Source organism: Aethalodelphis obliquidens, unplaced genomic scaffold (genome assembly GCF_003676395.1).
Source record: "Aethalodelphis obliquidens isolate GAN/ISIS:26980383/991018 unplaced genomic scaffold, ASM367639v1 scaffold1, whole genome shotgun sequence".
Lineage (NCBI taxonomy): Eukaryota > Metazoa > Chordata > Mammalia > Artiodactyla > Delphinidae > Aethalodelphis > Aethalodelphis obliquidens.
In genome coordinates, this window is record NW_020837945.1 from 68,633,671 (window position 1) to 68,659,588 (window position 25,918).

The following is a 25,918-nucleotide window of genomic DNA, read 5'->3' on the forward strand; positions in this document are numbered from 1 at the left end:
CATGTACCCGCTGTGTGAATGCTGGGCCGCTTGGAGTTACAATCAGGGAGGGGCAGGAGGTGGGAGTGAAGGAGACATTGAGGTGCCCAGAACGTTTCCAGGGAGGGTCAGAAGGCTTCAGGGAAGAAGTAGGGAGCTGTGGGTCTGAGGGCTTGGAGAGAACCTAGGGTCTGGAGGAAAGGGATGGGCACGTGAGAAGGGGGCAGAGCAGCGTGTAAGCGGACAGCGGGGCCCCAGTCGTGTGAATTAAGTGAGCTTTTCTTCAGCAGGATGCCCATGGATCTGCCATTTCCCTCACCTAATCCTCCCTGTATTTCCTTCAGCTAGACAAACTGTATGTCCACTCAAGACCCACTGCGGTTTTGGTAATTAAATGATTGGGTCTACCAAATCTGATATACTTGGCCTTGGCCCCCATGTGCCCTTCATCTCCCAAGCAACCTAGACTACAAAAGAAGTTGACAGACCCCAGAAAAGTGAAGGAGTGGATTCGTGCTTCCCCCATCCTACCTACCTTAATGCCTCCTGGTAAGGCTGATCTGCAAGCATGCCATGCGTCCTTTGGAAACCCCTAAGGGCGGACGAAGGTGGTGGAAAAAGCACTCACCAGAGCCTGGAGGCCCGGGTTCTAGGCGTGGCTTTTCCTGTGTGACCCCTGAGCACACCTGCGCATTCTGGCTGAGAGTGCCAGACTGCAAGGTTTATCCACCCTCTGATACCGAGCGTTTCTGTAGCTGGTCACACAGACAGCTAAGCAGGCAAGGGGACACACTGGGACCACGGTGTGACTGCTCGTTCCCAGTGCGGAGAGGACTGGCTTGTGTGCTACAATGTTTAAGGCCAGCAAGTGCCGGGCCCTTGGTCCAGTGTCCCTCAGCTGTGACCCAAACTCACTACATGCAGGGCGTCTACATGGGCCCATCAGGTTGCCCTCATGGGCCTTTGGGAAACCAACACAAATATGCTGATGCTTGTGCTGCTTGCTATGCTGTGAGTAATAAAGTCTCTTGTCTCTGACCCAGGGGTCTCGTGACGTCTGCCAGTATCCATGAAAGAGCAACAAGCTAATTTATTAGCTTGTCATTAGGGTAAAACCAAATCTCAGACCCTTCATACTTCTTGACACCAAGAAAGTGCCCTGCTTACCCCCTCAGTCTTGGGCTTTGGGCTGGGCGTGCATGTAGGGAAGCAGTATATCTTTCCACCCCAAATCCTCCTCCACCCTTCCAACAAGGCCACTTCCTATTCAGCAGAGGGAAAGAAGGGACCACAGAGAAGGAATGCAGCAGTGGCAGAGGCCTGCAAGCCATTCAGGCTCTAGGCTGAGTGGTGAAGGCCTTGGACCTCCATGTCCCCAGCAGGGGTGCCTCTCAGATGTGTTCATGGATCATCAAGTCTGTGGCATTCTTCTGAAAAAACACTTCCTTCTGGGGTAATAAAGGAGGCACTCTGACTGAACCCTCTAACATGGCAGAAGAAAAGACATGTGTGATTTGGAGAACATAAGCTTGGATTAAAATATTGCTTTAATAGACATAGAGATCAATGGAATAGAGTGAGAGTCCAGAAATAAACCCTTACCTTTACGATTGATTGATTTTGACAAGGTAGCCAAGAAAACTGAATGGGGAAAGAATAGTCTTTTCAACAAATGGCACTAAGACAACTGTATCGCCACATGCAAAAGAATGAATTTGGAGCTTACCTCACGCCACATACAAAAATTAACTTGAAATGGATCAGAAACCTAAAGGTAGGAGCTAAAACTATAAAAGTCTTAAAAGAAAATACATAAGTAAATCTCTGTGACTGGATTAGGCAATGGTTTCTTAGATATGACACCAAAAGCACAAGCAAAAAGGAAAAAACAGATAAGTTGGACTTCATCAAAATTTTGAAAATTTGGGCTTCCCTGGTGGCGCAGTGGTTGAGAATCTGCCTGCCAATGCAGGGGACACGGGTTCGAGCCCTGGTCTGGGAAGATCCCACGTGCCGCGGAGCAACTAGGCCCGTGAGCCACAACTACTGAGCCTGCGCGTCTGGAGCCTGTGCTCCGCAACAAGAGAGGCCGCGATAGTGAGAGGCCCACGCACCACGATGAAGAGTGGCCCCCGCTCGCCACAACTAGAGAAAGCCCTCGCACAGAAACGAAGACCCAACACAGCCAAAAAAAAAAAAAAAAAAATTTGAAAAATTTTCCTTCAAATAACACCATCAAGAAAGTAAAAAAGGTGTTGGTGAGGATGTGGAGAAATTGGGACCTTTGTTTGTCGCTGGTAGTTATGTAAAATGATATAGTTGCTGTAGAAAACAGTATGACGATTCCTTAAAAAATTAAACACAGAATTATCATATGATCCAGCAATTCCATTTCTGAGTATATACCCAGAAGAATAGAAAGCAGGGGCTTATACAGATATTGGCACACTCATGTTTATAGCAGCATTATTTTCAATAGCCAAAAGGTTAAAGCAACTCTAGTGTCCAGCTATGGATGAATGGGTAAACAAAATGTGGTATACATACACAATGGAATATTACCCAGCCTTGAAAAGAAATGAAATTCTGAAACATGCTACAGCATGGACGGCACCTCGAAGACACTATGAAAGAAGCCAGTCACAAAAAGACAAATACTATATGATTCCACTTTTCTGAGGTACCCAGAGCAGTCAAACTCATAGAGACAGAAAGCAGAATGGTGGTTGCCAGGGAAGAGGGCAGAATGGGAAGTTATTGTTTAATGAGTATAAAGTTTCAGTTTGGAAAGATAAAAAAGTCCTGGAGATGGATAGTGGTGATGGTTGCACGACAATATGAATGTACTTAATGCCACTCTACTGTAAACTTAAAAACAGTTAAAAGAAAAAATTTATATTATGTATATTTTACCATAAATTAAAAGTGATTATGAAAAGGAAAATGAAAAGACAACCCACAGAATGGGAGAAAATTGTTGAAACCATATTATCTCATAAGGGTCTTATAACCAGAATATACACAGAACTCTTACAACTCAACAAGAAAAGACAAATAACCCAATTAAAAAATGGACAAACAGGCCTAGTGGTTAGGATTCCAGGCTTTCACTGCCATGGCCTGGTCAGGGAACTGGGATCACACAAGCCACGAGGTGTGGCCAAAAACAAAACAAAAAAAGCCCACAAATACTATGAATAGACATTTCTCCAAAGAATCTACACAAATGGACAACAAGCACATGAAAAGATATTTGACATCAATAGGCATCAGGGAAATGCAAACCAAAAACAAAAGCAACCACTTCGCATCCACCAGGATGGCTATAATCAAAAAGTCAGATAATAACAGGTGCTAGTGAGGATGTAGAGAAATTGGAACCCTTGTACACTGCTGGTGGGAACGTAAAATAGTGCAGCTGCTTTGAAAAACAGCTTTTCAGTTCCTCAAAATATGACCCAACAATTACACTCTTAGGTACATACCCAAGAGAACTGAAAACATAAGTCCATACAAAACCTTGTATACAAATGTTCATAGCAGCATTATTAATAACAGCCTGAAAGTGGAAACTACCCAAATATCCATCAACTGATGAAGGAATAAACAAAATGTGGTATATCTACACGATGGAATATTACTTGGCCATAAAAAGGAATAAAGCGCTGTCAGATAGTACATCATGAACGAACCTTGAAATATGCTAAGTGAAAGAAGCCAATCTCAAAAGGCCACATAGTGTATGATTCCATTTATACAAAATGTCCAGAACAGGCACATTCACAGTAACAGGAAGTAGATATGAGGTTGCTAGGAGCTGTGGGAACAGGGACCAGGGAATGAGGAGTGACTGCTGAAAGGTACGGGGCTTCTTCTGGGGATGATGACAATGTTCTGGAATTAGTGGTGATAGTTGCAGAACTTTATGAATATAGTAAAAACTACTGAATTATAATTTTATAACCTTTATAAAGGTGAATTTTATGGTATGTGAATTATATCTCAATAAAGCACTTATTAAAAAAAATCCTGCTCAGCTTCTTACTGTGTGATCCTGGGGAAGTCATCAAGGGCTCTGAGTTTCCTTATTGGTAAACAGGGAATATCTACCTTCCAGGGTGGTAGATTTTCCAGGGTGGTTATGAAATGATGCATTTGAAAGTGCTTTGAAAGCTGTTAAATTCGATAGAAAATTTACTTAATATTTGCATTTTAAAGAGCTATGTTGCCGATAAGAACAAAAGTCCTTGTTTCTCAGTAAAGGAATTTTTGGTTTCACAGCTGTAGAAAGTGTTTTGGCACTAGCATGAGGATCTTACTCTGAAATGGTATGACAGATGGCTTCTAATCTTTGCCTGCTTAAAATTTTGCCATTTCATCCCCCCATCCCCCGTGTTGCTTAAACCATTTCAGTCCTGATCACCCTATCCATCAATTGAACGGCTTCTCTCATTGCCAGTGTAATGACTTGATTCAGACAAAACTTATTAGAAGATGGTAAAGCCTTTATAGAAGGTGGTTGGGGAACAGTATATGCACACAGGCTTCCTGGTGAACCTGGGACCAGGAGCCCCACAGGGGCCACCCAGAGAAGAACTGCAGGCTTTTAAAACAAAATCCAACCTGGAATACTACAGCTCAGGGGTCCCCAACCCCCGGCCTGTTAGGAACCGGGCCGCACAGCAGGAGGTGAGCGGCAGGCCAGCGAGTGAAGCTTCATCTGCGGCTCCCCATCGCTCGCATTACCGCCTGAGCCAGCCCCTCCCACCCCCATCCCGCCCGTGGAAAAATTGTCTTCAACGAAACCAGTCCCTGGTGCCAAAAAGGTTGGGGACCGCTGCTACAGCTCTAACATCTAATGAGGGATTACCTCAATGCATTGCCTTTTACAAGCCATTTTCCCTTGTCACCCTTTCAAAAGACCTGCTCTTGACTTAAAGTCTCAGCAGGAACCCAGGAATTGCTGCCTTTTTGAAGTCTCCAGAAGATTTGACATCCTGCCCTGGCACTGGTTTATAGAGTATCTCATCTCCTGTAACAAAAAGTTCACCTGTATGTTGACCCCAAATCCCACCTTTACTAATCCCGGTGTGGACAATAAAATTCTTCACCTGGAGTAGAATCTCCTCGCAGGGCTGCTCTACAGCTGCATACAGATCCTGGAGAGCATTTTTCTGGGAGGATGACTGTGTCTGTGCAAACCAATTGCTCAGTGCCTGTTCACCATCAGAGCTCAGAAAAAGAATCAATTGAAAGAAAAAGTTCCAACCCCAATATGATTAATTCAAATCAATTCAACTTGAAAAATGGGAATGGCGACACAATTAATAAACCATGACTGAGGTGAGGGACAGTTTTGATCCTGGCCTCTCAGGAAGTCTCCAGGCAAATCAATGACCTCCCTGGGGTCCTGGCTCCCTGTCTGTCACGTGGGACCAGGGTATTGCACGAATGAAATAAGGTGATGAAATCTGACAGCAAAATAATGTAAGAAAACAGACTTTCTGACAAGGAGTTAATAAATGAAGCAGTGGCTCCTACTTCAGAAAAATATTTTTAAAGATATGAAAACTTCAGAACAAGACAGGCAGATGCTGGCCCACGGTAGACGCTGACTACTGCTCTTATCACCTGGCCTTTCAGCAGTCAACTGGACATATTAACAAAGGCAGTGTCCTGGAGGGGAAGGACTGTGGGCTCTGGAGTCAAGAACCATCTGGGTTTAAACCCCAGCGATACCACTTCTTAGCTTCGGGACCTAGGGAAGGCTGTCTAACCACTTGAAGCCTCATTTTCCTCATCTGCAAAGTGGATATAATAAAAGCCACCTTAAAGGTTTGGGAAACGCTGGTCAAGGTGGCATGGCTGGGCTCTGGACCCAAGATGGCTTGACTTAAAAGCCATGGGAGGAACCTAAGATCTCCTTCCTGAAAATGAAGCCTTCTCCACCCCCAAACGAACATGTGCCTGACAGCAACACATCCTCTTCAAGTGGACAAAGTGTGACTCCGAGTCTCTGGAAAGGGGAGTGTGGGGATTCTGAAGTCGTCACAAGACAGAAGGCAGCTGGGAGGTGAGAGGTACTGGTTGAGGAGTAGGGCCCTGTTTTAGAAGCTGTGGACGGGAGTCAGGAGGGCGTGGTAGGAAGGAGAGCCGGCAAGGCGGGACCTGGCTAGCTTCAGGCTTCGGGGAGAGGAGAGGAGGCTTTTAGGTGACTGCACAGAGCAGACAAGGGCCTAGAGGAAGCCCTGGTCAGTTTCCAGGAGATCAGACAATCAGGTCCAGGTCGTCAGTGGGAGACAAGCCAAGAGGGAGCCAGCAGCCTAGAAGATGAAAGAGATTTAAACATGCACACGCACACACACACGCACACACGCACACACACGCGCACACACACACATGCGCGGCCCTGTAGCTGAGTACTCCTTCTGGGCCTGTCTGTACCCAACCCCCGAACTGCAGGAAAGCAGAGTTTGGCCTTCTGAGTGAGAACGTGCTAATGAGCCACTGGAGAGCAAGGGGGCCCAGTCAAGTGCGGGGACAGAAGGGAGCCTCTCTCTTCCACCTACGTGGGCGGTGGCAGCAGAAGTGCTGGCACTGTCAGGGGCAGGCCTGAGCTGCCTCACAGGATGAGGGGGCAGAAGCCACAGGGGGCCTGACAGAGCAGTCAGAGCTGGCCAAGGAGGGAAGGGGCTGCACTCAGGAGACGTGAGCTGACACGGCAGAGGCTGGCCCCCCCCTTGCAGGGTTATGCAAAGGGGTTCCGGCCTCAGGAGCGTGTCTGGGCTGCCTCACTGTTCGGGCCCCTACCAATTTGAGATTCTCTGAGTTTGGGGACCATATGTGACGGCAAGAAGGGATTTAGCATGGTTTTCTCTGATGAAAGCAGCTCTGGAGCCCAGATGAGCACCGATGCCAAGGGAAGGAAGGAGTGGTGTGTGCAGATGTTCAGACTGGCCCTCTAAGACAGCTTCACCAGAAGGACACGCTCAGGGGAGGATCCCTAGGACAAGGCATCCCAGAGACAGAGGGGCTCCAGAGGGCAGCTGATGCTCTGAGAAATCTAGGGGTGTGTGTGTGACCTGGGCCAAGCTGTGTCAGGAAAAGATCATACAGGCCCAAGATGGAAAAAACAATCAGAGCCTTCGGTGAGCCGTACATTTCAGAAAAGCAGAAAGGACCCAGGAATTGCTCCCTGACAGACAGCTAAGACGACTACGTTGACTAACTCAGACCACACTTTCTTCATGTTTCTCTCTTCGAAAAGGATAAAATATGGATGATTTAAGAAAGTAAGTCCAAGTTGTTCTGGGGAACTGGAAAAGTAAATGAAACAGAGAAAGAGACCACGTCTGACAGAACTGTTTGGCTTTGGACCTGCGGAGCCCATAGCAGGCAGGGGTAATTTAGGAACTGCTGTATCTCATCGGAAAGCCACTAGGCATGACTTCTGAGAAATTGTGGAAATCAGATGAAAAATGTCTGAGTTCTGGCAAATCTTTTCACAGGGAGAAACAGAATGACACTGAAAATTCCAGTCCAGTCAGCTTCACAGCAGTACCTGAAAAGGTGATACAATCAACTTTCAGTCAGTCGGCCTGCAGGCAGTGTGACAGGGGAAGGGGGGCCAGGCCGCCCTGCTGCAGAGATGCCAAAAGGGAGACTTACCCCTTTCACATCTTACTATGCAGTTAATCCACAACACAAAGAGGAAAGAAGACTGATTATTAACTGGAAGAGGAGTTCACGCTACAAACAATTGCTCAGGTCGGGGTCTACTTTCCAGAGAGTGGATAAATGCTGAGACAATGGCTTCTCAGAGACTGTGAGAGAAGCACACAGCTAGGAGCCCAAGACGGGTATTAGTGTCTCTTCAACTTTTGGTCCAGATGAGCAGGTTTCAGGCTTGGTAAGTCACAGAGCACTTTTTTTCTAAACAAACTCCTTACAGAAGCTCTACAACTGCAAGATGGAAGAAGCAGGCTCCTCTGGTGGGAAGGGTGTGGGGAGGTGGGCAGAATGGAGTCAGGGCAGGGAGGGGAGTGTTCCATCCACCGGCCCCCCCCTTGGGAAACTGAGGCCTCAGAGCCATCAGAAAGATCACTGGGCTGGAAGAAGGAATTGAGAACAAGATTATTGACTGTGACACTGATTACAAAATAGGTCGATTCTATAAAACACAAGGAGGCAGGAATGACTTTTATAAATAATCTCTAACAGTGGCAAAAAGAATTCACTAGACCCAGGAACTAACTTAAAATGGCCAGTGCAGGCGGGGCCCGTCCCCTCCCCTCCCCACCTCCTCCCCCTCTGCTTCCTTCTCTTCTCCCACCAGCAGATACACACGCAAGTCAGGCAACACAAACCAAATGCAGTCCATGAAGCTCAGGTTCACCAAAGCAGCTAACAGAAAAGAGAGAAGCTCGGCTCCAGTTTACAGCTTGTAAACAACAGATAGCTTTGATTCTGATTTGAACAGCCTACTTAAGTGCCTCAGATGAACAAACAAAACAATGACTTTGACTCAGTTTATAACTTAAGATTCTTTTTGAGTGTTCAGTCAAAGCATGTTTAAGAGGGCCTTTTAGCTATGGTACGCTTTTTGTTAGGTTGTTTTACTGTGGTAAGATATATATAACATAAATGTGCCAATTTAACCATTTTTAAGTGTACCATTCAGTGGCGTGAATTACTTGCACAGTGTTGTGAAACCATCACTGCTATTTATTTCCAAAACGCTTTCATCACTCCGAACGGAAGCTCTGTACCCAAGAAGCAATAACTCTCCACTCCCCCTCCCCCCACCCAGGCTACCCTGTAGTCTACTTTTTGTCCCTATGAATTTGTCTAGAATAGATATTTCATACAACTGGAATCATACAATATATGCCCTTTTGTGTCTGGCTTCTTTCACTTAGCGTAATGTCTTCAAGGTTCATCCATGTCGGAGTGTGTGTCAGAATCTCAGTCCTTTTTATGGTAGAACAATATTCCATTGTACAGACACAGCACTTTTGTTTATTCGTTCATCTGTTAATGCCGCGGTCCCCAACCTTTTTGGCACCAGGGACCGGTTTCGTGGAAGACAATTCTTCCACGGATGGGGTTGGGGGGGGATTGTTCAGGAGCTAATGCAAGCGAGGGTTCAGGCGGTACTGCGAGCCATGGGGAGCCGCAGATGCAGCTTCGCTGTCTCACCAGCCACTCACCTCCTGCTGTGCGGCCTGGTTCCTAACAGGCCGTGGAAGTCCGAGGCCCGGGGGGTGGGGACCCCTTTGTTAATGGACACCTGGGTCTTTTCCACCTTTTGGCTCTTGTGAATGTACGGCGTGCTTTTATAGCCATGGGAGGAAGAAGGTGGGACTGTCCACTGGGGGAAAAGCAGGCTGGGGTGCCTGACAACGTCAAGACCAAAAGGCATGAGAGACTGAACACAGAGCAGGAGGGAGGTCATAGCCTTGAGGAAGGAGCTGGTGGAGAGGCAGGGAGCCAGGATTAACCCCTACGATGCAGTGAAGGAACTGGCTAAGCACACTGCTCAACTTGCCGAGTGACCCCGGCCGGTCCTGCCGCTCTCTGGGCATCCACTTCTGCACCTGCTCAGGGGCACACTGCAGCACATCAGATGCTTCTAAGGTCCTTCCAGTTCTGACAATCAGTCCACCAAGATCTTGACCATCAGGTGATTAAACAGTTTACAGCCTAATGAAGGACTCTGTTTGGAGGATGGAGCGAGAAAGGGGACTTTGGAGACGACAAAGGTCCAATCCCCCAGGAAGGAGAACACGGTGCCCACCGCAGAGGGTGTAGGGAGTGCTGGCAGGGCCTGGGCCCCCCAGGGGCTTGGCTCCAAGTGAGTGTCAGGGAGGAGCAGAGAAATGGTTACAGCAGAAGCTAGAAAGAGCTTGTCTCTGCTGGGACAGAGAGGTTTCTGGAACCAGCCTGGCCCCATCAGGGAATTCTTTTTTTTTTTTTTTTTTTTTTGATGTGGACCATTTTTTAAGTCTTTATTGAATTTTTGTTACAATATTGCTTCTGTTTTTTTGTTTTGGTTCTTTGGCCGTGAGGCACGTAGGATCTCAGCTCCCGGAAAAGGGATCGAACCTGCACCATCCCACGCCCCTGCCCCCGCCCCCCACGCCCGGCATTGGAAGGCAAAGTCCCACCACTGGACCGCCAGGGAAGGCCCATGGGAATTCTTAAACCAGTGGCGAAGGAACTGAGGAAGAGGCTTGGTGGGCAAGGCAAACAGGAACCTGAGTGATTTCTACAACAGACCCTAGTGACCTGTGGTCAGGTCCCCTTGAAGGACACAGCATGCCTAAGAGGTGGTGTGGGAGAAGAACACAGAACAGGGTCTCACGCCCATGCTACTAGCTGTGTGGCCCTGTCTGAAACAATGAACCACTCTGGGTCTCCCTCTCATCTATATGATGGGCAGCTCAAAAGCCATCATCTCTATGGCCTCCCTCCAGGGCCATTTCCAGGGCACATTGGAACAGAGAAGGGGTGTCAAGAGCGATCCCTTTCACACTCATTCTTTCAGCAAATGTTTATTGACCACTGCTCTGTGCCAGGCATTGTGCTACGTGCCCTTCCTTTGGCCTACCTGATACCCAGGGGACAGACAGAAGAGACAGCAACAGTATCTTCTTGCAGAGATTTGCAAAGGCTAACTGAAACAGCCAGTACAAATAAGGCTCCTCGGACAAACTACGCCCCCTGCAGTCTGGCTTGCTGCGAATGCCAATCAAGAGCTGTGATCCAGCATCAGGCACCTGGATCCCGGGTGTGACTCTCCAGCCCCTGGGAGGGGCCCTATCAGTGGGCTGGGAAGGGAGGAAAGAAGGCAACCGGGGTTCAGGTATAAGCTGGACTCACCTTCATGCAGGAGTAGATCACGGACACAAATACCACCAAGGTCAGCAGCAGGAAACAGGTCAGGTAGAAACTCAACATGAACACGGAGCTGGAAGGAGAGAGGAGGTGGGGAATTCTGGGGCTCTGAGACGCCCCGCGAAGGAAGCAGAATTTGCTCCATTTCTGCTGCACCTCCTGCCCAGTCTTGGGTGCCTGGCCCCTGACTCACTGAGGAGGGATTACTGAGCTTTGTGAACCAATTCGGAACCTGCCTCCGTAACGGTCTGGCTCCTGCCCTTCCTCCCGGTCTTGTCACTTTCCTGGGGGGAGCATAGCCCACACAGGAGCCAAACGAAGAACGGGGTGACACCGGCCCAATATTTTGCCTAATTCTTAGCTATCCATAGACTCACTTCATTTAGCCTGGAAGGACCCATTTTAAAAATCACCTGGCTGTTCTCTCTAGGTAGTCACTTATGGCCTGACAAGTAACTCTGAAGGCTAAACACTGGTTTGATAAATGGCCATCCTGTATAGAAATGCATTTGTCAACAGCCCAACCAGCTACTCTGAGAAATAGCAGTGACATGTCCCTTTGGAGGGCAGAGTCCCTAAACCCTGTCCCCTTCCTACTTGCCAGACGCACAAGTCCTGTTCAGCTTCTGTTCCCCTATTCCCAACCCAGCTCAACAACAACCGTAAAAACTGCAAGGATCTCCTGCTGCCCCTCCTCACAGAGGCAGATCACAGGTGAGCTCAAAGTTCACAAAGGGCTAGTATCCTCGGGCGAAAGAACTGCAAGTGACTTTCCATCCGGAGCCCGCCGTGGCCCTCCTGGGGCAGGGGCTGGTCGAGGCACAGCACTCCCTACCAACCACAGGAGGCCCCAGAAACCCCTTCTCCCTTCCAGGGAGTGAGACAGCCTGACGTGACAGGTGTTGTCAGCAGGTTAAAGGCAAGTGGAGGACACAAGAAGGCAGGTGAAGGCCTCTAGGGAGGCATCTTTGTTCCAGGCTCCCCCAGAAGCCAGCACTTAGCTGCCTGAAACAAACAGAACAGGGGAGAGAACCCTCTTCAGAGGGAAAGAAAGACCTTTAAAGTAGCTTTTAAGGCTTCCCTGGAGAGAGGACGGCCAGAGAACGACCTCCATCCATGCCTTAGCAGCTCGGAGCTGTGGCCAGAGGAGGGAGTGAAGCTACTGCGGGCAGAGCAGGGATCTGGTATAACCCGGCCCCAAGCCACGCTACCGAAAGACAGAAGCAGCAAAGAGGCAGGATTATGCCCCCAAGTGAAGGGGACTCTCAGCTGCAATGGGATGGAAAGTCTAGGTTGCTTATTATACCTATAGCTCCCTTTCAATACAGGAAATGAGTCCTATGACAGCAAAGACCCACAATCCCACCAGCTCTGCACGGTTTCAGTGCAGGGGGCAACGGACATTAACTGCGTAACCAGGGTGCAGCTGGCTGCCAGTGTCTGGTTTTCACCTGTGGTATCCTGACAGGGTCATAGCAGACACAAACGCAAGGGCCATCTCTTCAACGATAAGTACCATTAAAAATAAAAGGCACTGAGTGATAAGACATGCCAACACCACGCACCTCCTGATGTGATGCCCCGAGCAGGACACGCCACTCCTGTGGGATTCTTGTGAAAAATACATAACCTCCATCCAATCATGAAAAAGCATCAGACAAATCCAATTTGAGAGAGTCTACACTTTAATTAGCCAGTACTTATCGGAAGTGCCAAGGCCATGAGAGGTAAGTAAAGGCCAAGGAAGCACCACAGATGGGAGGGGACTAAGGAGCTACAGCAGCTAAATCCAATGTGGGCCCTGGCCCAGCTCTTGGAACACAGAAAGGACATTTGGGGAAATGCTGATGAAATCAGAACACAGCCTACAGATTAGTTCATATATCATTGCGGTGTTATTTCCTGATTTTGATTACTCTACTGCAGTTATATAAGTTGTCAATAGCACGGGAAACTGGATGAAGGATGTACAGAAACGCCCCGTAGTACTTTTGTGCCCTTTCTCTAAGTCTATAATTATTTCAAAATGAGAAACAGAAGGTGTTGGAGTGAGGGGACTCTTCCAGATTAAGTTAGATTTATGAGACATAACCAAATGCATTCAGTGGATCTTGAGTAGATCCTGGCTGTGAATAAACTAAGAGTAGAAGACATTTAGGGGGACAGTTTGGGAGATTTGAATACAGACTCGGTATTAGATGATTATAGAGGAACTGGGGTTAGTTTAGTTTGGTACATAAAGCATTGTGGTTAAGAAGCAAAATGCCATTAAAACAGGTGTCTATTGACGTGTTTAGGGGCAGAATGTCCTTGTATCTAAAATTTACCTTAAAAAATCAGAAATATACCTGTAATTAACACAACATTCTAAAGCAACTATACTTCAATTTAAAAAATCAGAAAAAGATAGATTAAAAAACCTTTCAAAATATTAACAATTGTTCTGGGACTTCCCTGGTGGCGCAGTGGTTAAGAATCCACCTGCCAATGCAGGGGACACATTCAAACCCTGGTCTGGGAAGATCCCACATGCCGTGGAGCAACTAAGCCCGTGCACCACAACTACTGAGCCTGTGCTCTAGAACCTGTGAGCCACAACTACTGAGCCCACGTGCCACAACTACTGAAGCTCGTGCACCTGGAGCCCGTGCTCTGCAACAAGAGAAGCCCCCACTCGCCGCAACTGGAGAAAACCCCCTGCACGCAGCAACGAAGACCCAACACAGCCAAAAATAAATAAATAAATCAATAAATCATTTTAAAAAAGAACAATTGTTCTATCTAGGGGATGAGTGTTGATTATATTAATTACTTTATGTTTCTGTATTTTTAAAATATTGCATAATAAAAAGTAAAAAAATATGTGTGTATATATATATATATATATATGCGCATATATACATATATATACACACACATACATACATGGAGAGGTTATCTTTCTCACTTAGCTGTGACCCTACTGTGAATGACTACCTAACAAACACTTCATGTCCAACAGCCCATTTCAGAGTGGTCCCCTTGGAAGCCACAGGCCTCTCTCAGTGACACAGCCAGTCCTCAGAAGATTTCAGGAACACCTCTTAGAGAAAAGTCTTCAGAATCTGAAATCCATTCTTTGAAATATCTGGAGTAGCATAAAACCCTTATTTTTTGAAGATATACTGTTTTTTTGCAAGAACCAAAGGTCATGCAGAAACCAGCTTGGTGAATACTTTGGGTGACTCAGTGGGCAACAGTGGTCTGCGTTAAAATGGGATGAGAGGATGAAGTGGAGAGAAGGGGTCTCCCGTGTGCTGGGCAGTGCCCAGACAGAAGTTTTCCACCTGCAACGAGCACATGGCCTACCCATCATGGGGCAGGCAGACTCTTGGCTTCCTGGTCTCACTGAGGACAAGACTGTAAACTTTTCTCCCTGCCTGAGCAAATTCAGCTCAGACTCCCGCCTCTGCTCTCTTACATGACCTCCCCTCCCACCCCTGGAGCCCCTGCAGCCAGAGGAGGGAGCCCGGGAGGGATGGGGTACTTACTGGGGCACAATGGTGATCTGGACAAAGCAGATGAAGAGGAAGACGAGCGAGGCACATGCCACGTAGGCACCGAATCGGTCATCCACCTGCTTGGAGTACTGAGAGGACATGGGCAGGGTGAGTGGGCGGAGGCACCTGGCCCTGTCTGCTCCAGCTCCCCTCCACCCCAGACACACCTGGGACAGCACACTCCCAAGACTTGGAAGACCCAGTCGAGAACCAGCACAGGCCTTAGCTCTCAAGAAACCAGTCCACTCACTACATGGTGGTGCCTATGGGGAGGGCCATTGAATTATGTTAAACCAGAAACTCTGCAGGGTGGGTCACCATGAGAATAACTCATAATGATCATGGCTCACATTCCTGAGCACCAACTACACACCAGAACACGTGCTGGGGCTTGCAACCATCACTGCACATCCTCACAAGAGCCCCAGGAAATAGGCACAGGATTGCTGCTGTTTCTACTTCAGAGATGAGCGAGCTGAGGATCAGAGAGGTCACTCAACTTGTCCAGTGTCACAGAGCTCATCTCCAAGGTCCTGACTCCCAGCCCCCACCCTCCCCACAACACCAACCAGCTGCACAAATGGCCGTGCTGGCAGTCACCCAGAGAGGGTAATCCATGAGTCAGTTCCATTTATGCTGGTAAACAGACTAAGTTCCCTTCCCGTAATTCTTCCCTCCTGATTAGGCGTGCCTCATCTGACCACGGCATGAGTTCACAGGAGCCCATGTTGACGGAACACAAGGGAGACCCTGTGACATGTAGCAAAGACCCCGGACCAGGGTCTTGTTCTGGCTCTGTCACTACTTCACTGGGTGGCCTAGAGCAAGTCACCCAGATACTCTGAGCTTTACTTTCTCAGTCACAATTTAAGGAGACAGGACAAAGAGCTCTTGACTGCCCCTTCCAACTCTAATACTCTGAGTTTCCAGTGTGCCAAAGGCAGCTGGATGGTCCATTGGAAACTATAATAATAATAACAATAGCAATAAAATAATACAAATAGCAGTGTTTATTGAACATCTACTATGTGGCAGGTACTGTTTCATGTGTTTTACATATATGGATGTTTAATCCTCACTATGACACCATGAGGTAGGTATGTTAAAAATCCCCATTTCCCAGATAAGGAAACTGAGACACAAAGAAATTAAGATGTATCCTTTTCCACCAAGGAAGTCTCCCTAAAACCCCCATTTCCTGGGTAGGGCAGCATCAGAGCTGGGAAATGGAAGTGACAAGAAGGAGCTCTTTCCAGGGCGGAGACAGGGGAGGGAGCCGTCCTGTTGCCTCCTTTCCCTCCCCTTGGTCCTGGTTCTGCACCAGGGTAGGGGGGTGGGGGTGGGGGGTGGTCCCCCCCCCCAGAGTGCTGTACCTTCTTCTCTAAGTCAGGCTCCCTGAAGGTCAAGAGGAACTTGCGAACATGCTCAGATCGTAGCCTGTCGATGCTCCTGGCGTCAATGGCACGGCCCAGAAATTCATCCACTTCATCCTCGGGGTTCGCACTTTCCTGGGCGTTCCTGGGGAGCAAGGGGCGCAGACACAAGACAGGCTGACCACCAGGGGGCGCCGCTAGGGGGCCGGCTCAGCCCGCACACCCGGACCCATCAGAGGGGCTTGATCAGCTCTAATAAGGGGTGGGGAAGCTGGGATTGACACCAGGACGGGCCAGAAGCCCGAGTACTCACATGCGCAGAACACTGCCCAAGGCTCAGACCCGCGGGCTGGGGGGGCCTCACTGACAATAAGGATTTTCTAACCCTATTGATGTATTATTAAATGATAATGATAATATGAATTATTCTCAAGGGTTTGTTTTTCCCCTACAGGTAACAGTCTCTGCTCTTCACTCTCTAGCTGTACTGTCATCCTGAATTGAAGGCTGAGACCAGGAGGCAAGACCTCTGCCGCAGGGCCTGGGAGCCACCTGGCTCCTCTCGCCTGGCCCAGGGGACTCTCTGGGAAGCACGTTTCACAATCTTTGGGTGCTGAACTAAACACTCTACTTGTAGCGTGGAGCCCAGTCCTCGAGTGGGATTTCTGACAGCCCCTGAGACTGGGGAGTGGAGGAGAGAGACAGGCACATTCCTTCAGGGTGCTGGGACGTGGCCAGGTGTTGGCGACCAATGTACAAAGCCTGCATCTTCCTGGGAGCCGTGTGTGTGTGTGTGTGTGTGTGTGTGTGTGTGTGTGTGTGCGCGCGCGCGCGCGTACATGCGTGTGCTGAGTGTGTTGTGTGTAGTTGTGTGTGCATACGTGTGTGTGTGTGTGGAGTGGAGATTATAAATGGGGGATGCCCAGGCCCAGCCTCTCCGCCGGGGGCCTGGGCTCCTGGGCTGCTCGTCTCTCGGGTGCAGTGGGCTCTGTTCACTCCCAGCCAAGACTGCGAGACCTGGGCTCCTTCTCCACGGAGTACGGAAACTGAGCTCCAGGCACATTTGGAGACATCCCCCAGGCCGAGGGAGCTCAAGTGAAGAAGGACAGGTTACTCACTTGTCCTTGGGATCTTCAAAGCCCTAAAAGAGAGGGACGGAGAGAGGAGGAGAGGAGGATGAGAACCAAGGGGATGAAAACGGGGAGGCCGCAGCGCATCCCCTCTCACAGGTCACCAGGAGCTTGGACACAGAGAGCACTGTCACTCAGTCATCCCCTCCTTCCTTCATTTGGCAAATACAGCTGGGTTTGGGACAGGCTCCACGCTAGACGCTGGGGGCGCACTGTGATTTTACTTCATCCACTGGCAAAGTCCATGAGTCTAAGCTCTTCGTGTCCCCATACCCAATTCCTTGTCATTCCCCAGACCTTCCTTCACCCTCCTCCTGGACCCTGGGCTTGGTGGGTCCCCTCCCAATTCTGCCACCTACTCAGATGTAAATAAGAGAAACTGCCAGGCCGATCAATCCCCACACACCCGTGCACACCTGTGCACACACACAGCTCATGCACACTCACACACCCCCAACTCCCGCCAAGCACACATAAAATCTCCTGGGACTTCACAAGTTTTGAGCTTAAGAAAGCCAAACTCTGGTTACCTGCAACAGCTCTTCTGGTATCGGAGAACCAATGTGTTCTTCTAAGGCTGGAGCTGGCTGGGGACCCAGGAGGTGAGGAACCTGCCTGCCCTGGTTTGATTACTGTTCTGATGTTCACACACACAGGGCAGGGGTGAGGGTGGGAAGGGCCCTTACTGGTTGCCAAACTCAAGGCCCTACCTAGAGTTCATCTATAAAGGACAGAAGTGCGTCAGGGTCTGATCAACTGTGGCAGAATGGAGGGAGGGGCCCCTAAAATGGGAAGGGGTGGGATCAGGGAGGCAGTGGGGGAGGCACAAGCACCCCAGGACAGGCGGCTTCAGGTTGCCAAGACAAGGACAGAGGGTGGCCTCTTGTCCCTGTGGCCCAGCATGGAACACGCTGCTGGGCAGCCAGGGGGCTTGGCAAATGTCGGGGGAACCCAAACCCCAAATGAACACAGATCTCTTCATTCCCACTGAGGAGTGGGGTTTACGATGCTCTCCGCGAGCCGGAGCTGCCGGGCTCTGAAATAGACGTGGGGCCCGTGGGCACTGAGGTGCTGTCTATTCTCCTCACCAGCTCAAGGCTCCTTGGCTTGGCAGCCCCTAGTGCCACATCCAAGTGCCCAGCCGTGGGCTCTGAGCTCCTCCCGGGCTGCCCAGTGGCTGTCTTCCTTTCTCCTCATCCTCTGAGAATCACCAAGCCCTTGGTCCAGGCTGCAGGGCCCCGCCCACCTCACTGTCCCCACTCGAGGCTAGAGGAGTTGGGGTCTCTCATGTGAGTGCCCCATCTGGGGGCAGGCAGGATCTCTAGGGCACAAGCTCGAGTGGGCGGCAGAGAGTCTGGACAGGCCAGTCTCTGTGGACCATGGTGAGGGGCTGGCCCGCTGATCTCCACCCCAGGGGCCAGCAACGATTTTACTCGGAGGACATCCAAGCCACATTATGCCTATGCTGGTCTCTACAGCTCAGAACTATACCTGAAATGTGTCTAATGAACGTGTCTCGGACTTCCTCCAGTGCTCCTTTGGTGGTATGCAGGGGCTGGTACTGGGGGCCAGGTCCGCTCTAGGCTTCCTGTGTGCCAGGCTGGGGTGGTGAACTGACCGCAGTCAGGGAACACTTTGGTGGATAAACCATGGCAAAGGGCCTTTAAGAACACAGGCCAGCAGACTGGGTTCCAGTCCCCCGACCTGCTTTCTAGTCCTAGGACAACGGTCCCCAGCCGGCAAGGAGGACACTCAGATGGGTTCCTGCCATTGTGCCTCCGCACTTCTGGAGAGCAGCTCAGCTCAGTGCTTCTGTTTGGTCCCCGAGTCCTCTCCTTCTGACCTACAGCAAGACCAGAGGCCGTGGGCCCCTCTGCTCGTCCACACTGAGGTGCAGACTCTGGTTTGCAGGCCTGCCCTGGCAAAGCTGCTGTGGGGAACACTTGGGCCCAGCCTGCCGCCTCTGAAGAATGCACAGCTTACCCGAGCCTGGTTAGATGAGCAGGAGTCCACGTACGATCTCCCGTCAACCTTTTTATTAATAAAGAACCTTAGAGAACGTCCCTGGTGGCGCAGTGGTTAAGAATCTGCCTGAAAATGACTTTACTACCCGAAGCAATCTACAGATTCAATGCAATCCCTATCAAACTACCACTAGAATTTTTTCATAGAACTAGAACAAAAAAGTTCACAATTTGTATGGAAACACAAAAGACCCCGAATAGGCAAAGCAATCTTGAGAATGAAAAACGGAGCTGGAGGAATCAGGCTCCCTGACTTCAGACTATACTACAAAGCTACAGTAATCAAGACAGTATGGTACTGGCACAAAAACAGAAAGACAGATCAATGGAACAGGATAGAAAGCCCAGAGATAAACCCACGCACATATGGTCACCTTATCTTTGATAAAGGAGGCAGGAATGTACAGTGGAGAAAGGACAGCCTCTTCAATAAGTGGTGCTGGGAAAACTGGACAGGTACATGTAAAAGTATGAGATTAGATCACTCCCTAACACCATACACAAAAATAAGCTCAAAATGGATTAAAGACCTAAATGTAAGGCCAGAAACTATCAAACTCTTAGAGGAAAACATAGGCAGAACACTCTATGACATAAATCACAGCAAGATCCTTTTTGACCCACCTCCTAGGGAAATGGAAATAAAAACAAAAATAAACAGATGGGACCTCATGAAACTTCAAAGCTTTTGCACAGCAAAGGAAACCATAAATAAGACCAAAAGACAACCCTCAGAATGGGAGAAAATATTTGCAAATGAAGCAACTGACAAAGGATTAATCTACAAAATTTATAAGCAGCTCATGCAGCTTAATAACAAAAAACAAACAACCCAATCCAAAAATGGGCAGAAGACCTAAATAGACATTTCTCCAAAGAAGATATACAGACTGCCAACAAACACATGAAAGAATGCTCAACATCACTAATCATTAGAGAAATGCAAATCAAAACTACAATGAGATATCATCTCACACTGGTCAGAATGGCCATCATCAAAAAATCTAGAAACAATAAATGCTGGAGAGGGTATGGAGAAAAGGGAACCCTCTTGCACTGTTGGTGGGAATGTAAATTGATACAGCCACTGTGGAGAACAGTATGGAGGTTCCTTAAAAAACTACAAATAGAACTACCATATGACCCAGCAATCCCACTACTGGGCATATACCCTGAGAAAACCATAATTCAAAAAGAGTCATGTACCAAAATGTTCATTGCAGCTCTATTTACAATAGCCCGGAGATGGAAACAACCTAAGTGTCCATCATTGGATGAATGGATAAAGAAGATGTGGCACATATATACAATGGAATATTACTCAGCCATAAAAATAAACGAAATTGAGCTATTTGTAATGAGGTGGATAGACCTAGAGTCTGTCATACAGAGTGAAGTAAGTCAGAAAGAGAGAGACAAATACTATATGCTAACACATATATATGGAATTTAAGGGAAAAAAATGTCATGAAGAATCTAGGGGTAAGACAGGAATAAAGACACAGACCTACTAGAGAATGGACTTGAGGATATGGGGAGGGGGAAGGGTAAGCTGTGACAAAGCGAGAGAGAGGCATGGACATATATACACTACCAAACGTAAGGTAGATAGCTAGTGGGAAGCAGCCACATAGCACAGGGAGATCAGCTCAGTGTTTTGTGATTGCCTGGAGGGGTGGGATGGGGAGGGTGGGAGGGAGGGAGACGCAAGAGGGAAGAGATATGGGAACATACGTATATATATAACTGATTCATTTTGTTGTAAAGCAGAAACTAACACACCATTGTAAAGCAATTATACTCCAATAAAGGTGTTAAAAAAAAAAAATCTGCCTGACAATGCAGGGGACACGAGTTCGAGCCCTGGTCTGTGAAGATCCCACATGCCGCGGAGCAACTAAGCCCGTGAGCCACAGCTACTGAACCTGCGCTCTAGAGCCCGTGAGCCACAACTACTGAGCCCGTGTGCCACAACTACTGAAGCCCACGCGCCTAGAGCCCGTGCTCCGCAACAAGAGAAGCCACCGCAATGAGAAGCCTGCACACCGCAACGAAGAGTAGCCCCTGTGTGCTACAACTAGAGAAAGCCTGCCAGCAGCAACGAAGACCCAACGCAACCAAAACATAAATAAATTTAAAAAATAAATACATAAAAATAAAAATAATTTTAAAAAAAAGAACCTTAGAGACCTTACAACACTCATGCCTAAACCAGCACAGCTCATTACTACATCTTAAAAGCTGAGTAAAAGTTGGAACAAGATTTAAAGAAATAAACTGCTGACTACGAGTTACTCCCCTCTAACTGCTCTCAGTCACTGCTTAATCCAATCCCCTCCCCTCCACCGCATCTTCAGTGGAAGTCAGGGTAGAAGCTTTCTTTTTGCATATCTTTCCCAAGGGTTTCTGGGCGAGTTTAACACCAAAAGCCAATGGTGTGCCTGGCGGCTGCCAGATCCCATCCCATTCCTGGCCTAGACACTGGGCTGGCAGGGGCCCAGGGGATGGTACTTTGATGCTGGCCCCTCGGGTGACTCTGCCCAGCAAGGACAGGGATGGGGAGCCTCTTCTCTCCCTCTACAGGGGTGTCCCCGAGCTTTCTGATCACTTTGCATTCCCTCCCCACTGGGGGAAGCAACCAACACCACGGAGGAGCCTTTCTGACAGCCAGTCTCCCGTGAGACTGTTTCCCCAGTTACAGCCCTTCTGCTAATTCTTCCAAGGTTTCTTGTCCTAACAATGATTAATGTCTGCCAAATTGGTGCTTATAGTCCAAACTGCCCCCTTGGAGACTCTGAAATACCTAAAGAGTCCACCTACACCAAATATTGCTAAAGAAAAGAACTTTCCGAAGATTTTAAACGGAGAACGTACCAGCAGGCACCTTTCTTGCCTGCTGGTGGTTCCTCTCCACCTCTGTCCTGTCCCATCTTTTTATTCCCTGCTCTCCCTCATCTCCTGCTCCCCGCCCTGCATCTCCCCCTTACCCTCTCTGTCCTCCCGCTCTGGTCTTCCTGAGACCTGTCCTCCTCTTTCCTCCCACCTGGATGAGAGCCTCCCTCCTTGCATTCTGCTCTCAGTCTCCCCCTTTCCTCTCACTCCCTCTCTCACCTCTTGGCTGTCCTGGTCAAGTGGGTAGAGAGTCCACAGGAGATGATTCAAGAACTGGGGTGAGAACAGGGGGGGATCCAGCAACTGCTCTTTGCTTTGGGGAGGGGCCTGGAGGGAGCAGGAGTGGGGCCTGGAGCCCTGGGTGGCACTGACCAGGCCTGGGACGTCTAAGTTCAAAGCCCTGGGGCAAGGCTGACCTTTCCCACTCTTCGTCGCTTAGGACCTTGGTGTCCTGCAAGTTGTTTCTTTACCAGCAGAAGTTAAAATGGTGATCTTGACTCAATTCACTTTTTTCTTCTGTACATTTTCCTTAAACCTTTGTCATCTGCTATTTGCTAGCTGGCAAGGAGCATGACTGGTCCCTAGCCTGTCCCCTCCCTCAGACCCCTGGATATGTCTGCCGACTCAGCTGGACTCCCATGGAGTCTCTCTCTAATCCCTGCGGCTGCAGCTTAAACCCAGTCTGATCCACAGGCCCCCAACGTGGGGATCCTAGTGTCGGCATGGCCCCCCATTCCTCTACCTGGATCTGTGGGAACTCAGTGGACATGCGCGCGCGCGCGCGCACACACACACACACACACACACACACACACACACGGCTTCCTCACCCATCCCTCCCTCAGAGCGGGCAACTCCTGCCTGGGTACCAGGCTGCCCTTGACCTGAGGAGTGCGCTCAGATGCAGAAGCCAAGATCTCAGATAAAAATAAAGAACTGCTTCAAACTGACTTCTTGTCATCCCTCATTCTCTTCTTCCCACCCTCTGAAGTCTTCTTTCTAGCATTACTGATAGAACACAGGCAGGGCATCCTGAATTAGCCCGTCCCTGCTGTGCGCAGGGGTGGCTGAGGGTGTCTGTCCTCTGAGGCCGGCAGGGTCCCTTGAGATGGAGGCAGCACCCCTACCACGGCCTCTGCTCACTCAGCCTGCGTGCTCCCACAGGAAGACTGGAATTAGCAGGGCGGTTCTCAGCACAGAGGGCAAAAAGACCATCACCTGGCACTTGCCAAAAAGCACTGGGATGGTTTCTGAGCGACTGGGCCAGAAGATGTGTTTCAACTGCCTGGGAAATGCAACAGATGCTGGAAGGTGTCTGACAAGCCTGTGCCCACCCAACTCCCCGGGGCTCCCCAGACAGGGCCAAGAGGCCCTGGAGGCTGTGTTTGGACCTTGAGTCCAGCCAGATGGGTCTGCTTCCAGCCTACACCAGCAAGGTCTGCCACGGGGGAGGGAAGAAGGGGCTTCACCGCTCTGCTCCAAAGCCAAATCCGGCCTGCCAAGAGATGGTGGGGCCCACAGAGAAGGCCCAGGGCCGGAAGTCAGGCGCTCTGTCTCCTGGTCCAAAGTCAGGGTGAGCCCCCTTCCAACGATTCCTTCTGTGGCTCTCAGATTCCCTGGGTAACAGGAGGGGCCTGGCCCAGTCCTCACACCCACAGAAGGCCCTAGCCCTGGACAGTGCGGCCCACACACTGCGCTGCCAGCTACTCACCATCCGTTTCATCTCCTTGGACACCTGGTTGCCACCCAGGTGGTTGTAGAAGGGGCGCTCGGCCCCCCAGTGTGGCGGGTTGTGCCCGATCGAGTTGGTTCTCTGGCGATTCATCTTGGCAATCATGGCCTTCTCTTCTTTCTGGGAGAGCAACATAGATGCGTCAGCCTGTGGGTAGGGTCCATCAGGCGAGCCCAAGTAGGGCGTTTCTCATTCCTCCCAGGTGCCTGGCCAGGCAGGGGTCAAGGCAGTACCTCCCTCCCTTCTCTGCACAGCCCGGAGCCCTGAGGTCTGCCAAGATCCTAAAGCTCACCCAAGAAATCGTCCTAAATCCCTCCGAACGCCCCAACGCCAGCCCTGGCTGGGAGCTGGGAGCCTCAGGTGGGAGCAGCAGAACAGGATGACGAGGTTTGTCTTGTCAGAAAGCCAAGGGGCATGGGAACATCTGTTGCTGGCATAGAATTTTAGATGTGGGCAGAGCCTGGGTCTGAAAGTGCTTGGGGGGTGATGGACGGAGAGGAAACATGAGATTCCAATTTCCACCCCAAAACAGGCATGTTCTAGCAGAGCGGGTAGTAGGACAGGCCCTGCAGCTTCTGGACGTTTGGGTCATTAAAACGTGAGATGCAAGGGCTGACGCGCATTGCACAAATACACCAACGGGGCCTCAGCCAGCTCTCCATGTGCCAACCACAACCTATCTGTCCATCCATCCAAATGAGCTCGAGGTGGAGGGTTGGAGAGGCCCTGGGGGGACCTGGGTGGCCTTCCCTTCAACTCCCTCCCTGAGTCTGGGAAGGGAGCGGGCCAGATCAGAGGCAGAGGGGAGGGGACACAGCCTGCTTCAGCAGACACTGCTCTGGGTCGGGGCTGGAGGGGTGGGGGGTGTCCTTTTCTGTCTCCATTTCATCTTTTCTGAGCCACTTGTCAAGCTAGAAGAATCAAGACCCAGAGGACCCAGGGCAGAGGGTAACCCTTCAGCCTGGGCGGGGCAGGAAGGTGAGGCTAGAGGCGCTATGGGCCCAGCAGACAGGAGGAGTGTGGGAGGGGGCCTGGGAGGATTTCGGTTCATTTATACTCCAGCCAAACAACAAGCAAATGCTTTAAAATGAGTCAATTAAGCCACTAAGTGCTTTCCCCAGAGTCCCTAAATCCTCCCATCCCTCTTTCCGGATGTCTGTGGCAGGGCCTGACACCGCTCCCTCAGAGGCACCCCGTAGCCAGGTCCTGTGTGCTGGGATGTGTGGAGGGTGAGGTGTCCCTCTGATGTCCCTGCAGGGTGGACACCTGCCTCAAAGAGCTCTGCCCACCTTGAAGAATCTACTTTTGCTGTCTCCAAGACTTTCTCTGAGCTTTTCTCGCAGCTTAATTTTGTCTTCAGTCTAATTCCTTAGGACAGAAACAGGGAAGCTTTTCTCTATCAAAGGGCTCTGACCAATAGATAAATTCAATTGAAAGATTTATAAGTAAAAGGCATTTTAATTAAGGAAAAATGTAAAATATAAAATGTTCTCGTTTGCTTTAAAAATTAAGAACGTGGAACGTGACACTCTTAAAAATAGAACACTGAAGTCTGCTAATAATTCAGTTTTACATTTTGGCAAGTGTGGGCTGAGACAAAAGAAGGAAGAAGAAAGACTGGAAAGTGCAAGAGGGGAAAAGACAGAGTTTCAAGAAACAGAGGTATATAAGGACAGGCAGAGAGAGAGCGAGATCCACCTGGTTTAGGTAACAGACAAGGAACGAGATGGAAATAAAGGACGTGGTATACACAGAGTTCCCTGATGCTTCTTTTCCATCTCGTGGCCTTCTGCTGTATTGTTACTAACCGATCTGAGGTCTGTTGCTTTTTCTGCAACAGAAGCAAAATGAAAACCTCCCCTCTTTGCCACCAGCCTTTACAAAGCCTCTGTAGCTCTCACGTCCTTCCTGAGATGCGGGAACCACGACTGCATAAGAAATTCAGGACTTGCCTCAACGAAAGAGTAAGAGGAGAAGGAAGCAGCAGGCTAAGCAACATTCCTCCCCAAAGAATGAAGCCCTCCCACCCCCCCGCCCCCCACCCCAGCCCTCGGTCCCCGGACCCGCTTCTGGGTGCAGCGCAGGATGAGGAAGGTCTCGATACTGTGCTCTTTGAGGTAGGCGTTGCGCTCGCCCCCACCGCCCGGCTCCACTTCGTAGTCGCCGTTCAGGTAGTTGAGTGTGGCCTTGGTGATGTGGATGCGTCTACGGGTAGGGGGGGAAGCAGGGAGAGGAGGGCAGCAGACGTGAATTCAGAACCCCTGCTCCCATGCAGAACCAAACTGTAAGCAACTCAGTCAGCATTCGAATCCCAGGGCCCCGAACTCTGACTCAAATGCTAACCCCTACCTGG

General features: G+C 49.6%; 1 protein-coding gene across 1 annotated transcript in view; it reads right to left on the reverse strand.

The window, feature by feature from the left end:
- ADCY5 (adenylate cyclase 5) overlaps window positions 1-25,918 on the reverse strand; it is a 68,821-nt gene that overhangs the window by 19,928 nt on the left and 22,975 nt on the right. The window contains exons 6-11 of the mRNA XM_027106594.1: window positions 25,629-25,770; window positions 23,545-23,685; window positions 16,906-16,928; window positions 15,788-15,932; window positions 14,406-14,503; window positions 10,861-10,948 (exon numbers count right to left, since the gene is read on the reverse strand). Of these exons, the coding sequence (XP_026962395.1) occupies window positions 10,861-10,948; window positions 14,406-14,503; window positions 15,788-15,932; window positions 16,906-16,928; window positions 23,545-23,685; window positions 25,629-25,770 (637 nt within the window). The remainder of the gene's footprint in view (window positions 1-10,860; window positions 10,949-14,405; window positions 14,504-15,787; window positions 15,933-16,905; window positions 16,929-23,544; window positions 23,686-25,628; window positions 25,771-25,918) is intronic.